General features: G+C 44.9%; 1 protein-coding gene across 3 annotated transcripts in view; it reads right to left on the reverse strand.

The window, feature by feature from the left end:
• Nucleotides 1-1,186: 1,186 nt before the first annotated feature.
• LOC122943020 (serine/threonine-protein kinase TNNI3K) overlaps nucleotides 1,187-13,071 on the reverse strand; it is a 228,599-nt gene continuing 216,714 nt past the window's right edge. For 2 of the 3 annotated variants that reach the window (XM_044300379.1, XM_044300377.1), the window contains 2 exons: nucleotides 2,321-2,400; nucleotides 1,187-1,487 (listed from right to left, as the gene is read on the reverse strand). In XM_044300379.1, coding sequence (XP_044156314.1) covers nucleotides 1,411-1,487; nucleotides 2,321-2,400 — 157 coding nt within the window. In that variant the 3' untranslated portion in view covers nucleotides 1,187-1,410. The remainder of the gene's footprint in view (nucleotides 1,488-2,320; nucleotides 2,401-13,071) is intronic. The other variant, XM_044300378.1, reaches the window with a different exon arrangement.

The following is a 13,071-nucleotide window of genomic DNA, read 5'->3' on the forward strand; positions in this document are numbered from 1 at the left end:
AGAGAACACTATCCAGGTAGGATGTTGTAAGTTCACTATCCCTATATCTAGTATCACCATGGGGTGTCGGCAAGGTGTTAAGATGCGGCCACAGGACTCTATGACTCTCCCCATATTGTATTGTGCAGGCCATGTGATTATTTACTCTGTATGTGATTTGCCTAGTTTACTTTATATTTAATCACTTGTACGGTAGTAAATATTTTCATCACTTAGCCTGTTAAGCCTATTTATTCTCAAATTGTTGAATTCACATTATAAAACAATTTGCCAATTGATACTTTAGAAAAATTGGGTGACAACTCGTGTGTAAACTAATATGATGCCATATGGGTTCTCACCACTACGATGGCTAAATACATACAACTTGAAACTGGTAATGGCTATGGCCATTTCCATTTTTTATGTTGGGATCTATAACTACTATAAGCCACTTTAAACAGACCTATCTCCTCTTTTGACTTGTCTTTTTCAGTAACTACTTGAATTCCCCTTGTAATAGCGATTCTGGAGCATCTATTCTTATGACTCTATATTGTGCTGTTCCTCTGTTATGAATTGCTAACAAAGGTCCAGCTATGTGTTACCATTCGGGGGTATTTCCCTTCACACTCTGACACTGGCATTGGATAGTGAAAGACTTTGCAGGGCACCCACCTTCCCAACTGGTAACATTCATCTGGACCTACATTACAAACTGCTAGCAATTCATTCATAAACTTCTAAAACTTCTAGCAAGAATAACATAGTGTTGTAAGACTAGATGCCCCAAAATTATAATCTAAGTTGATAATAAAACAGATCAGTCAGGAAATGGGGCAGGGTCCTCTTTATGAGTAACTGTATCTCTATTTTTAAATTTATGTGCTGAAAAAAAAAGAGAGAAGCTGCAGCTGCATTGCCTCCTCCTCCCTCACCTCTCCTCTCCTCGCTGTCTTCAAATCACTATACTACTGCAGATAGATTTCAGGGGACTGAGGAGGTTTCTGGACATTTGAAGAGAGCCTGAACACATGGAAAGTGGAGCTATGGGCTTTTTGAATATGAGGCCATTGTCCCCTAATCAGATATGTTACAAAGTTTCCTATATTGTAATGCAAAGCAAAAGATGACGATAGAAAAGCTTTAAGAAAACTGCAAGTTTGCAGGAAATCCACCAGGCATGACAGATAACATTACAAGTGAGGTGAGTGTTGTATTTTATTTTATTTTCGCCAGGTTACACTTGATAAAAGCTTACAGCCATATCATGTAATGAAACAAGAGCAAAACAAAACCATAAAGATGAATTATCCAACGTAAATAAAAAAAGATGACTGTCGCGTGTAAACGCTTCCCTCCGGGCTATCAGGTGGCGGTGTGCTCGCCCTTTTACCGGGATATCGTCACAGCCAGTAACGGCTCCATCTGTCAGTTACTGTCTTCGAAACTGCTGCTCCTGCAGCAAGAATGAAATCGCATTGTGCTCATGGGATCAGACACATAACCTGTTCAATGAACAGAAAGAAAGTAAATGCAATGGCTATGAGGTGCACACTTTCATGACATGTGTAGCATTGATCTCCAGTTAAGGGTGTAGGCAGAATTTGTAGCGCCCCATAATAAAACTAAGAATGGACACGACTCCCCACTAAGAGCTCTTTAATTACAGCAGTGTCCACCTGAAGCTAAGAACTTAACTGTATAGGAGTTGGAGAACCAGTCTGCACACACAGAAAAACTCTGTCTGACTGCAGCCACCACTAGGGGGAGCTCACTGCCTATGGGTCTATACAGCTATTATTCAACTACAAAAATCTCTATGCCATGAGCTCCCCCTAGTGGTGGCCACAAGTAAATGATGTATTTGGAGGGGGAAGAAGCAGATCAATCTTGTACCCCTCCCACCATGGTAGTCACAGGATTTACCTCTGTGGAAGGTACGTCTCTTAGTGACCTTTTTAGACATCAAGTGCCAGGTTTTCTACTGAAATCTAGGATTTCCATTTTATTTAGAGGACGATGGCCTTTGAAAGGTTTGGTGTATAAAAATCCTAAATTACCTATTTACATGGTTATGAGCTAATAGAAGAAGGTCAATTAGTTTTAATGGGAGCCATGCAATACTTAATTTCCCCTGCAGGGGCACTGTAGAGCAATAGTTAAAAAGCTTTTAAAAAGGTGAACCGTCAGACGCCAGCTTCAGCCTGTGACTGTAGGGAGTAAGAGTCCAAGTGTCTCTGGAAATAACACGCTGTACTCATCACAGATTTTCAGTCCCTCGCAATGCAGAACAACGTGGTGATTATGTTATTGACGGTTTGGGGACATCTGTACTTACCATTCTTGTCTATTGGTGGGTACTGGAAACTTTTCCTCATTTGTTCTAAGGTCAGACCATGTCTGGGGGCAGCGTCTGTGCTGCAAAATACCAAGCGGAAACAGAAACAGCGAAAACACTTAGAATTACAAAGAATTTCAATTTACTTTTAAGGAAATTTTCACCTTTAAGATCCATAATCTACATAAAGATGAGTTACTGCATACAATTACAATATGTATTATACTCCAGAGTGCAGTCACTGTGTACATACATTACATTACTTATCCTGTACCGATCCTGAGTTACATCCTGTATTATACTCCAGAGCTGCACTCACTATTCGGCTGGTGCAGTCACTGCATACATACATTATTTATCTAGCAAGGCCTAGATAGATCCTGTATTATACTCCAGAGCTGCACTCACTATTCTGCTGGTGCAGTCACTGTGTACATACATTACTTATCCTGTACTGATCCTGAGTTACATCCTGTATTATACTCCAGAGCTGCACTCACTATTCGGCTGGTGCAGTCACTGTGTACATACATTACATTATTTATCCTGTGTTGATCCTGAGTTATGTCCTATATTATACTCCACAGCTGTACTCACTATTCTGCTGGTGCAGTCACTGTGTACATGCATTACATTACTTATCCTGTACTGATCCTGGGTTACATCCTGTATTATACTCCAGAGCTGCACTCACTATTCTGCTGGTGCAGTCACTGTGTACATACATTACTTATCCTGTGCTGATCCTGAGTTACGTCCTGTATTATACTCCAGAGCTGCACTCACTATTCTGCTGGTGCAGTCACTGCATACATACATTATTTATCTAGCAAGGCCTAGATAGATCCTGTATTATACTCCAGAGCTGCACTCACTATTCTGCTGGTGCAGTCACTGTGTACATACATTACATTACTTATCCTGTACTGATCCTGAGTTACGTCCTGTATTATACTCCAGAGCTGTACTCACTATTCTGCTGGTGCAGTCACTGTGTACATGCATTACATTACTTATCCTGTGCTGATCCTGGGTTACATCCTGTATTATACTCCAGAGCTGCACTCACTATTCTGCTGGTGCAGTCACTGTGTACATACATTACTTATCCTGTGCTGATCCTGAGTTACGTCCTGTATTATACTCCAGAGCTGCACTCACTATTCTGCTGGTGCAGTCACTGCATACATACATTATTTATCTAGCAAGGCCTAGATAGATCCTGTATTGTACTCCAGAGCTGCACTTACTATTCTGTTGGTGTAGTCACTGTGTACATACATTATATTATTTATCCTGTACTGATCCTGAGTTACATCCTGTATTATACTCCAGAGCTGCACTCACTATTCGGCTGGTGCAGTCACTGTGTACTTACATATCCTGTACTGATCCTGAGTTACATCCTGTATTATACTCCAGAGCTGCACTCACTATTCTGCTGGTGTAATCACTGTGTACATACATTATATTACTTATCCTGTAACGATGCTTAGTTACATCCTGTATTATACTCCAGAGCTGCACTCACTATTCTGCTGGTGCAGTCACTGTGTACATACATTACATTACTTATCCTGTACTGATCCTGAGTTATATCCTGTATTATACTCCAGAGCTGCACTCACTATTCTGCTGGTGTAATCACTGTGTACATACATTACATTACTTATCCTGTGCTGATCCTGAGTCACATCCTGTATTATACTCCAGAGCTGCACTCACTATTCTGCTGGTGCAGTCACTGTGTACATACATTACATTACTTATCCTATACTGATCCTGAATTATATCCTGTATTATACTCCAGAGCTGCGCTCACTATTCTGCTGGTGCAGTCACTGTGTACATACATTACATTACTTATCCTATACTGATCCTGTATTATACTCCAGAGCTGCACTTACTATTGTGCTGGTTTCTACCTGAACCAGTTGACAGTTCGTTGACACCCACCCCAAAAACACTGTATCTTGGTTTTCGCCTATAATACCAAACTATGTGCTGCAATGCATTCTGGGAAGTCTTATTTTTCCTGGATCAGATTACAGACCAGTGCTTGGCGTTCACAATACAAACCAGTCACCGGACCCTGCGCGGTACAGACTCTGATTAAACTGGAAGGTTTTACACTGGATTCACAGATGCAGTTTTTGATGTTTTTTTTTTAGTCTAAACCAGGATAGGCTCTGCAAGAGGAGTCCTTCCTTTAAGATCTGCTCTTGGCTTTGGCTACAAAAACAACTGCACTAAAACTGCCTGTGTGAATGTGCGCTAAGCCTCTGTTCACTCTATGTCTGTGCATATGCTTAGCAGACATGCTGGGGGATGCTTGTGAGATACTGATTTTGAATGTCTCCACACACTTCCTGCCAAAAGAATCTCTTATTTGGCATGCGTTTAGGATTCAGCAGCACGCTTTTTATTTTTATTTATTTTTAATTAAATTTTTTACTGTATTTAAGGAAGACCAAATAGACACTTGGAAATACACTGACAGCCGGGTGTCACCAGTTGGAGTATTTCGTCTTGAGCGTGTTAGAGTTTTCTATGCCACTTTACGGTATTCTAGAAATTTCATCAGAAAATTGGCAACCTCTTGAAATGACTTTACTTTTTACGTTATTCTTTGTACTTTTTTTTTTAGGAAAATGTATAATTGGCACTCCCGATCATAGATATAAAAGGCAGTGGTAATTACCGTAACCTGCGAGGCTCTGTCAGCAGAAGTTGAAATGTTTTTATTATTTGCAAATCAAAGGCAGAGCGTATCAACGCGCGCGTCTTAAAATATCTTTAGTGATTAATTAATCAGGCTCAGGAACTTAAGTCACTTGTAATAATGAGCACGGGCGCTAATAATAATGAACACATCATAGAAAACAGTCAAGGGGATTTAATTGGTTGCAATCAGGTTAGAAAAAAACCCAAAAAACACTCAGATGTAAACGTGAGCTTTGCGCCGGGCTTTACTTTGATCCGTACTTAGCGATAAGCCTCCTCTTCTGTGGTGATTGCTAATTATTTCATTCACTTTTGCAAATGATGTATGTTTATTGTAGCCTTGTTAAAGGCTCCCTGACTCCTATGTCACTACTGATGCTCGCACGGCCACTGCTGCATCTCCCAGTTGCGCAGCTCAACACATCCTGGGATGGGGGGGGGGTCAGCCAATAGCAGGCTGCAACGGAGACTAGCCTTCCTAGCATCGCGGGTGATACTTGTGTAACACCCCAGAGTTGTGTTATGAAACTCTTCTACCCCGCTACAATCTGTTAAGAGCGTTCACTTTGTCATCTGATGTAATGTTACATTATATCTTCACAACTGTGCATTATAAACCATGTTAAATGTATATTGCTGTAATTTCCATGTTCACCAGCAGGTGGCAGCAATGTTCTGGTAAGGACTTAGGTTCAGTTTAGTACATCTAAGCTGGAATAGTTCATTCCAGTTTAGCTCCCCCCTCTGTGAGCAGAGTAGGCTGTGCCCATATCCTGCCTTATGGGTGGAGAAGGAAGTTAGAGTCAGTGTGCCAGCCACCCCTGTTGGGGAAGGCTGTGTGTGTTAGGAGCTCCCAGACATAGGGAACCAAACCAGGATCTTGTCTCGACTGAGACATTGATCATCATCCCCAGTCTGAGCCCTGCAGCCTCGGCTGGATGAAGCAAGCAGACAAACTCCAGAATTCCAGGAAGAAAGCATACCCTGTGAAGATAACTAAGAGTAGAGTCCAGAGACCCAGGAGAAGCCATATTCATCCTCAGCTAGTCAGTCCCCAGACAGCAGAAGATAGAGAGTGCAGAAGCCAAATTCCTGCCACAGTATAGAGCTACAAAGCAAGCTCCAGGTTGATAGAGCAGGTGATAAATTCCTGCCAACCATTGCCAATACCTGCTGGGACCTAAGACAAAAGCTGTATCTTGCTTAGTTGAAAGTTACAATTAGTAAAGACAAGTTTGAACTTTACCAAAGGTCTGGATCTCAATCACTGCTGCAAAATCCCTCAATTACTCCTACTAGCACTACACTCATTTTATAGCAAGTGAGCCAGGAGCCAGGAGTCCAGCCGTACCCAGGTAGGAGACACCGTTGACACAATTACCACTACCATACAGAGACATTACACCACTCTGTGTACCCTGCGCACGCTGCAATTGGCGTCAAAAATTAAATTATAGACTATTATCTAAACCTGACCCAGCCATTGCATAATTTGGCATTAGAGTGCATACCCCGGTCCAGCTCACTGCACTTAGAAGGCTCCTTCCCCTCGCAGCCTGCTATTGGCTGCCTCACCCCATCGCCAGATGTTTTGATCTGCGCAACAGGGAGATGCAGCGGTGGCTCTGCGGGCATCAGGAGCGGGGTATGTACAACCTGTATGAGGGGCCCGGGCATTGGAAGGGGCATTAAAGGGGTTTGATAACCCCTTTAAATATCTTATAGATATACGTCCCACATCTCTGACCTGTCTAGAACAGGGTTCCCCCAGCCTGTCTAGACTCACCTGCCCCCTCTGGCCACCACATCTGAGTTGCAAGAGCTGAACTCAATGTGCTACACTGCTTTTGGAATTATGAGCAGGAGTTATGGAAACTCGATAGCCAAGCAAGTTTTGCTATTTTTGTAAACTTAGCCACCTCTTGCAGCTTGAATGCCATGGCCAAAGAGACGGGGGGTGAGGTGAAATTATGTTGGGGGACCCCCATTCTAGAGACTGGTCCATAGGACTGCATGATTGGATGAGTCGTCATTTCTTGCATGTCAAGAGGCACCAGGTCATGTAGACCATCGGGGAACCTGGGAAGCATCATAACAGCAGCGGCGGGGGATTGGTAAAGTGCTTGTTTTAATTTTTAAAACCTTTGTGTCCCTCATCTAAGATTTTTTAGCCACAACAACCCCTTTAACTGTTAATATTAATGTCCCTAGTGCAGTGTTTCCCAACCAGTGTGCCTCCAGCTGTTGCAAAACTACAACTCCCAGCATGCCCAGAAATGCCTCTGGCTGTGCGGGCATGCTGGGAGTTGTAGTTTTGCAACAGCTGGAGGCACACTGGTTGGGAAACACTGCCCTAGTGGTCTGCAGTTAAAGGGACTGTCCGAGGGACCATTTTTTATGGTAAGGGCCAGGAAGAGGTATAAAAATAAGAAATAATCATTACTCACCACATCGATCCCCTGCCGTTGAAGTGCTACTAAAGTCCCCGCTGCTCTCCACTTCGAGGTCAAGGATCGACACAGAGGAAATGGCTGGAAATGCCTGCTTAGCCCATCACTGGCTGAGAATTTCCAGCTACCTGCAGCCTCCACTAGTGGGAGCTCACTGCACACAGATGTATAGCTCCCTCTAGTGGAGGCTGCATGCAGCCAGAATTATATCATTTATCAACTTGGCATTCCAGACCTAGAAGCAGAATACTGGCAGTAGCATTTGGCGGTGATGTCAGTTTACTGTAGGGCCCTAAGATTTTTGTGCCATGTTCATCTTCCCCAGGAACTGGATATAACTAAGATGAGTAGATTTTGGTAGAAGGTGCTCAGCAGGCGCAGACTGGCCAATAGATCCTAGAGGGAAACTTTCCAGGGTGAGGGGCAATGCCCGGGAGTCCGCCTGAGCCCTCCTCATGGTAAGTAATGGTCCACCAACTGCCACTGAAGAGGGGCAGTTTTTGCGGTGGTATCGTTTGCTGCTGGGGCAGTATGATGTGCCACAATATGGTATTGCTGGCCCTGCCTACTTGTGTTGACCCTGCCGTTTGTCAGTTTAGGTCACACTACAAAATAGGGCCATTTTTTTGTTTTCTCCAGGACCACTTTAAGTTCTCAGTCCCCCCTGGTGATCAGAGATAGAATAAAGGTGGGAATATCCGCAGTAAATGATAACTTCCCATGCTGAGTGACTTTGCTGAAGATGCACGTAGCACCTGCTGAAATATGCAGGAGCGCCCGGACACGTGTAGTCTTTGTTCCCCTTGGATAAATATTTCATCGGCTGCTCTGCTATCTGGTTTCGGGTAGACTCCGGTGCGGCTGGCGAGCCTCATGGGGCACCAGCGTCTCCTTCATCTCCTCCAGGGTTTATCAGCATTTTCCAGGTAAGACAAACCTTAATCTTGATTCTTCTTCTTCTCTTCTCAAATAGCAGAACTTCACCCCAGAATATAAAGACTAAAGTCAGGAAACTGGCCGCACATTGCGCGCTGCAGATTCCTCGCTCAGGTTTGCTACATCTCAGGCACGATTTGTCTATATAAACTACTTTTCACCCTTCATTTTCGGGAATGCGTTTGCGGTCACCCCCTAGCACATGGCAGGTGAGTCCTGTTTACTGTTACCTGTGGGGCTCTACATTTCAAGGGCTGTTCCTGATTTTAGTAGAATGAAAAGTTCATAACTGTTCTAATATAATTTCACTTTTAAGATCTCTGTTAGCTGTCAGTGAATGATTGCATACTCTTTTGTATCCAGAAGCTGAAAACCTGCAAAGATCTAACGTACGGTATCTCGCAGCTGAGGGTTTGTTGCATTTGTGTGTAGTCTAGCAAGGCTGGGTTCTCACAATAAAGATGGGTTCACATGCGGTCATTTTGGGGTCAGCCGCATGTGTTCTCACTACGGTTTTGCAACGTGGTAAATATGGAGTCTTTACAGTTTTTCACAGCAAAATAACCACATTTTTCCCACAACGTGTGAACCCAGCCTCACTTTTCTGTAACCAGCTAAGACTCCAGGTGGATACATTTTATTGGTGGTGATACATTGTAGCAAATTATCAGAAGACAGATTTGTTTAGTTTAGAGATGATTATCTGGACTGGAAACATTTGTAGTAAGGGTACTTTCACACTTGCGTTTTTTTCTTTTCCGGCATAGAGATCCGTTCTAGGGGCTCTATACCGGAAAATAACTGATCAGTTTTATCCCCATGCATTCTGAATGGAGAGCAATCCGTTCAGGATGCATCAGGATGTCTTCAGTTCAGTCGTTTTGACCGATCAGGCAAAAGATAAAACCGCAGCATGCTACGGTTTTATCTCCGGCCAAAAAAACTGATGACTAGCCTGAATGCCGGATCCGACATTTTTTTCCATAGGAATGTATTAGTGACGGATCCGGCATTTAAAATGCCGGAATGCCGGATCCGTCCTTCTGGTCTGAGCATGCGCAGACCGAAAAAAAGTTGAAAAAATAAATGCCGGATCCGTTTTACCGGATGACACCGGAAAGACGGACCCGGCACTTCAATGCATTTTTCTGACTGATCAGGCATTTTTCAGACTGATCAGGATTCTGATCAGTTTTACAAATGCCATCGGTTGGCATACGTTTTGCCGGATCACTCTGCCGCAAGTGTGAAAGTAATTAACCTTCAGCTGTGGAAGTATTAGGCTAGTTTCACACTAGCGGCAGGGGAGTCCGGCAGGCTGCTCCGGCGGGTAAACAGCCTGTCGGATCCGTCCTGCCGCTAGTTCACGTGTGCCCCCGGACTGCCGCTCTCAGTCTCCATTGACTATAATGGGGGAGGGGGCGGAGTTCCGGCGGCATCAGGCGCACATCAAGAGGCGGCTCGACTAAAAGTCCGTGCCTGGCCAGAGGTGCGATGTGCCGACTCCCCACCTGTCACCACTGCCAACCAATTAGTTGCCTCGGCTGTGACGTACGCAGGCCTGGCACATGACCACTGAGGACACTGACTGGCCAGTAGCGGTGACCAATCCAGCAACTCTCTCCATTGGAAACAATGGAGATGCGGTACAGGAACCTGGACTATCAGTGCCTGGTCATCCCCAATTTTTTTTTTAGGACCTGGAAAACCATTTTAAAGTCAGAAGAAGTGCAAACGGTGGATCTAAGAGACGGCACACACTGACTCCTCATACAGACCCATTTTTTTTGACCGGAGGTATGTTTTAGGGTATATGCACACTGGGTTTATTGAGTGTGGATTTTCATGTGGAAACTCCACAGCGTAAGGCCTCATGCACACGGCCATTGTGCGGCCATTCCGTGTATAGGGGACCGCAATTGCGTGGTGGTGGCTTCCCGAGAAAAAAGACTTCTGCAAAAGAGGGCCTCAGTGCACCGAGGGGCGGGGCCTAGCCCCTCAGTGACCTCAGCTACCTAGTGCTAGCCACTCCCCTCGGTGCACTGAAGTCCTCATTTAGGCCTCATGCACACAAACATATTTTTATTCTGTGTCCGTTCTGTTTTTTTGGCGGATCATATATACGGAACCATTCATTTCAATAGGTCTGCAAAAAAACATTCAGTTTCCGTATTTCCATTCCGCCAAAAAATTGAACATGTCCTATTATTGTCTGCATTACGGACAAGGATAGGACTGTTCTATTAGGGGCTAACTGTTCCGTCGCGCAAAATACGGAATGCCCACGGATGTCATCCATATTTTTTGCGGATTCGTTTTTTGCAGACATACGGTTGTGTGCATGAGGCCTTACAGAAAGAATAAGGCCTCATGCACACGGCCGTTCCAATGTGGTCCCCAATGCACGAGCAACATCCGTGCAGCGGGCCGGACCCATTCAACTTGAATGGTTCCGTGGTCTGTCCACACTGCAAAAAAATATGACATGTCATATTTATTTGCGGTGCGGAACAACAGAAAGAAACACCATAGAAGCGCTCCGTAATGCTTCCGGTGTTCCGTTCCGTGACTCTATTCAGCATTTCCGGAATTGCGAACCCATTCAAGTGAATGGGTCCGCATCTGTGATGCACACAGCCGGCGTGGACTGCCGACCTGCTGTTTACGGCCTGCAATACGGCCACGGGCGCCCAGCGGTCGTGTGCATGAGGCCTAACGAAGTACCAGCTAAGCAGATGGGATTTACTAAACCTATCCTGCACTGTGCGGAAAATGACCTGCTGTGTTGATATTGAAATCTGCAGCATGTCAATTGTTTTTGCGGATTTTCAGTGCAGATTTCACGCTTTGCAATGCAGAGAGTGAGATCAGGGCAAATCTACGTCAAAATCTGCAAGTAACGAGTGCGGATTTGGATGCAGAAAAGAGGCAAAAACGGTGTAAAACCTGCACAAACTGGACTGGTGTGCATGCTCCCTTAGGTCTTGGAGCCGTGTCGGACGGGGTTGCTCTGGCCCATCAGAGGAAATTACTCTCAGGGCCTAAACCCCAAATCATCAAGACCCTAGTGGCGAGTGATTGGCTCCAAAGGCAGCTCCAAGTGTTTTTTCCTCCTGGACCTTTGGAGACCACTACGGTATCAAGACATGGACCCAGCGGAGGATCCTCTGGTGGGCCAGTCCGACCCTGTATTGGAGGCACCGTGTGTCCATTAGCAATGCAGGCTAAGGGCTCATGCACACGGCCATAAGTGCAGATCTGGAAAACACGGATCCTGTCCGAGTGCACGCCACCACTGATTTTTTTTTAAGCGCTCTAGAAATGTCCTATCCTTGTCCGCAAAATGGACAAGAATAGGACATGTTCTATCTTTTTTGCGGATACCACAGGATGGATGTGCGGATGCGGACATGGTGTGCTGTCCGCATCTTTTACGGCCCCATTGGTCCGTATTCAATCCGCCAAAAATGCGTATGAGATCCGGACCAAACAAAATGTTGTGTGCATGAGCCCTAAACAGCGTGGTCTTCATTAGTTAATAAGAGGCAGTGAGGCCCTTACGGCCCGCGGTATTCAACAACAGCACCTTCGTGCGATCGGATCCTTAGGCTAAATGCACACGATCAGGATTGCGTGCTAATTTTCTACGCCGATTTGTGTGCGGGAAATCCGCACCGTAAGTGCACATTTTATTCAATGAGAATTTGAAATTCTCATGTACACAATGGGGATTTTTTCCGTGCGGATTTTGACCTGCGTTGCGGACTTTAAAATCTGCAGCATGTCACTTTATTTAATTTTTCCTGACCGGATTTTCTCCATTCACTTCAATGGGCACCAAGTGACGCGGATTGTCCGCACGGATTTCCCTGCGAACACCTGCGGATTTCACGGCACATAAATTCTGAATGTGTGCATTCACCAGTCGGTGTTTAGATACAATGCAGGCTCATTGGTCGCCTATGGCGCAGGTTGCACGCCGTATCCCCCGCCCCAAGTCGCCGCCAATTACTGAAGAGCGATGCCATTGTTTGCGTTCTGCTAGGAATTAGCATTTTCACCTTTACAGTTCCGCTGAGTTAATGCAGAGTGCTCATCTGGGGACACTTTGCTTCGGAGCGCGTGATACTTCTGCGAGCACAATGTTTCCACAATGTCAAAAAAAAAAGAGAAAAGAAGAAGTGCGATAAATGAGAAAGTAGATTTTATTAGTGGGGGGGGGGGAAACGTAAGAAATCTATTCTGCGGAAGCCGCCATCTGACCATATACGGCTCTTTTCGTTAGCACAGATACCGAGGGCTATTGACTTTAAATGCTCCATAAAGCTGATGTGAATATTGTGCTCATGAAGCTCCTTCTCACGTCTGCCTTTTCCGATAATGCTCGCATTAACCTTGTGGAGCTTTAGAATAGGACGTCATTAGTCATGGTTTTACTGTCCTGACACTCATTGCAGATTTTAATAAAATAGCCGGGATAACCAACATACGTTTTCAGGACGTAAGCGCACAATAGCGACTCAGCACAGACAAATACCTCGCCATATTGCAGGCTGCACCCCGCCATTACCTCCTCTGCAGGACATTGCGGGCTCTGCTCTCTGGAGCTCAACTGCAGAGCGTTACCCCCTAAAACAATGC

The sequence above is a fragment of the Bufo gargarizans genome, chromosome 7 (genome assembly GCF_014858855.1).
Source record: "Bufo gargarizans isolate SCDJY-AF-19 chromosome 7, ASM1485885v1, whole genome shotgun sequence".
Classification (NCBI taxonomy): domain Eukaryota; kingdom Metazoa; phylum Chordata; class Amphibia; order Anura; family Bufonidae; genus Bufo; species Bufo gargarizans.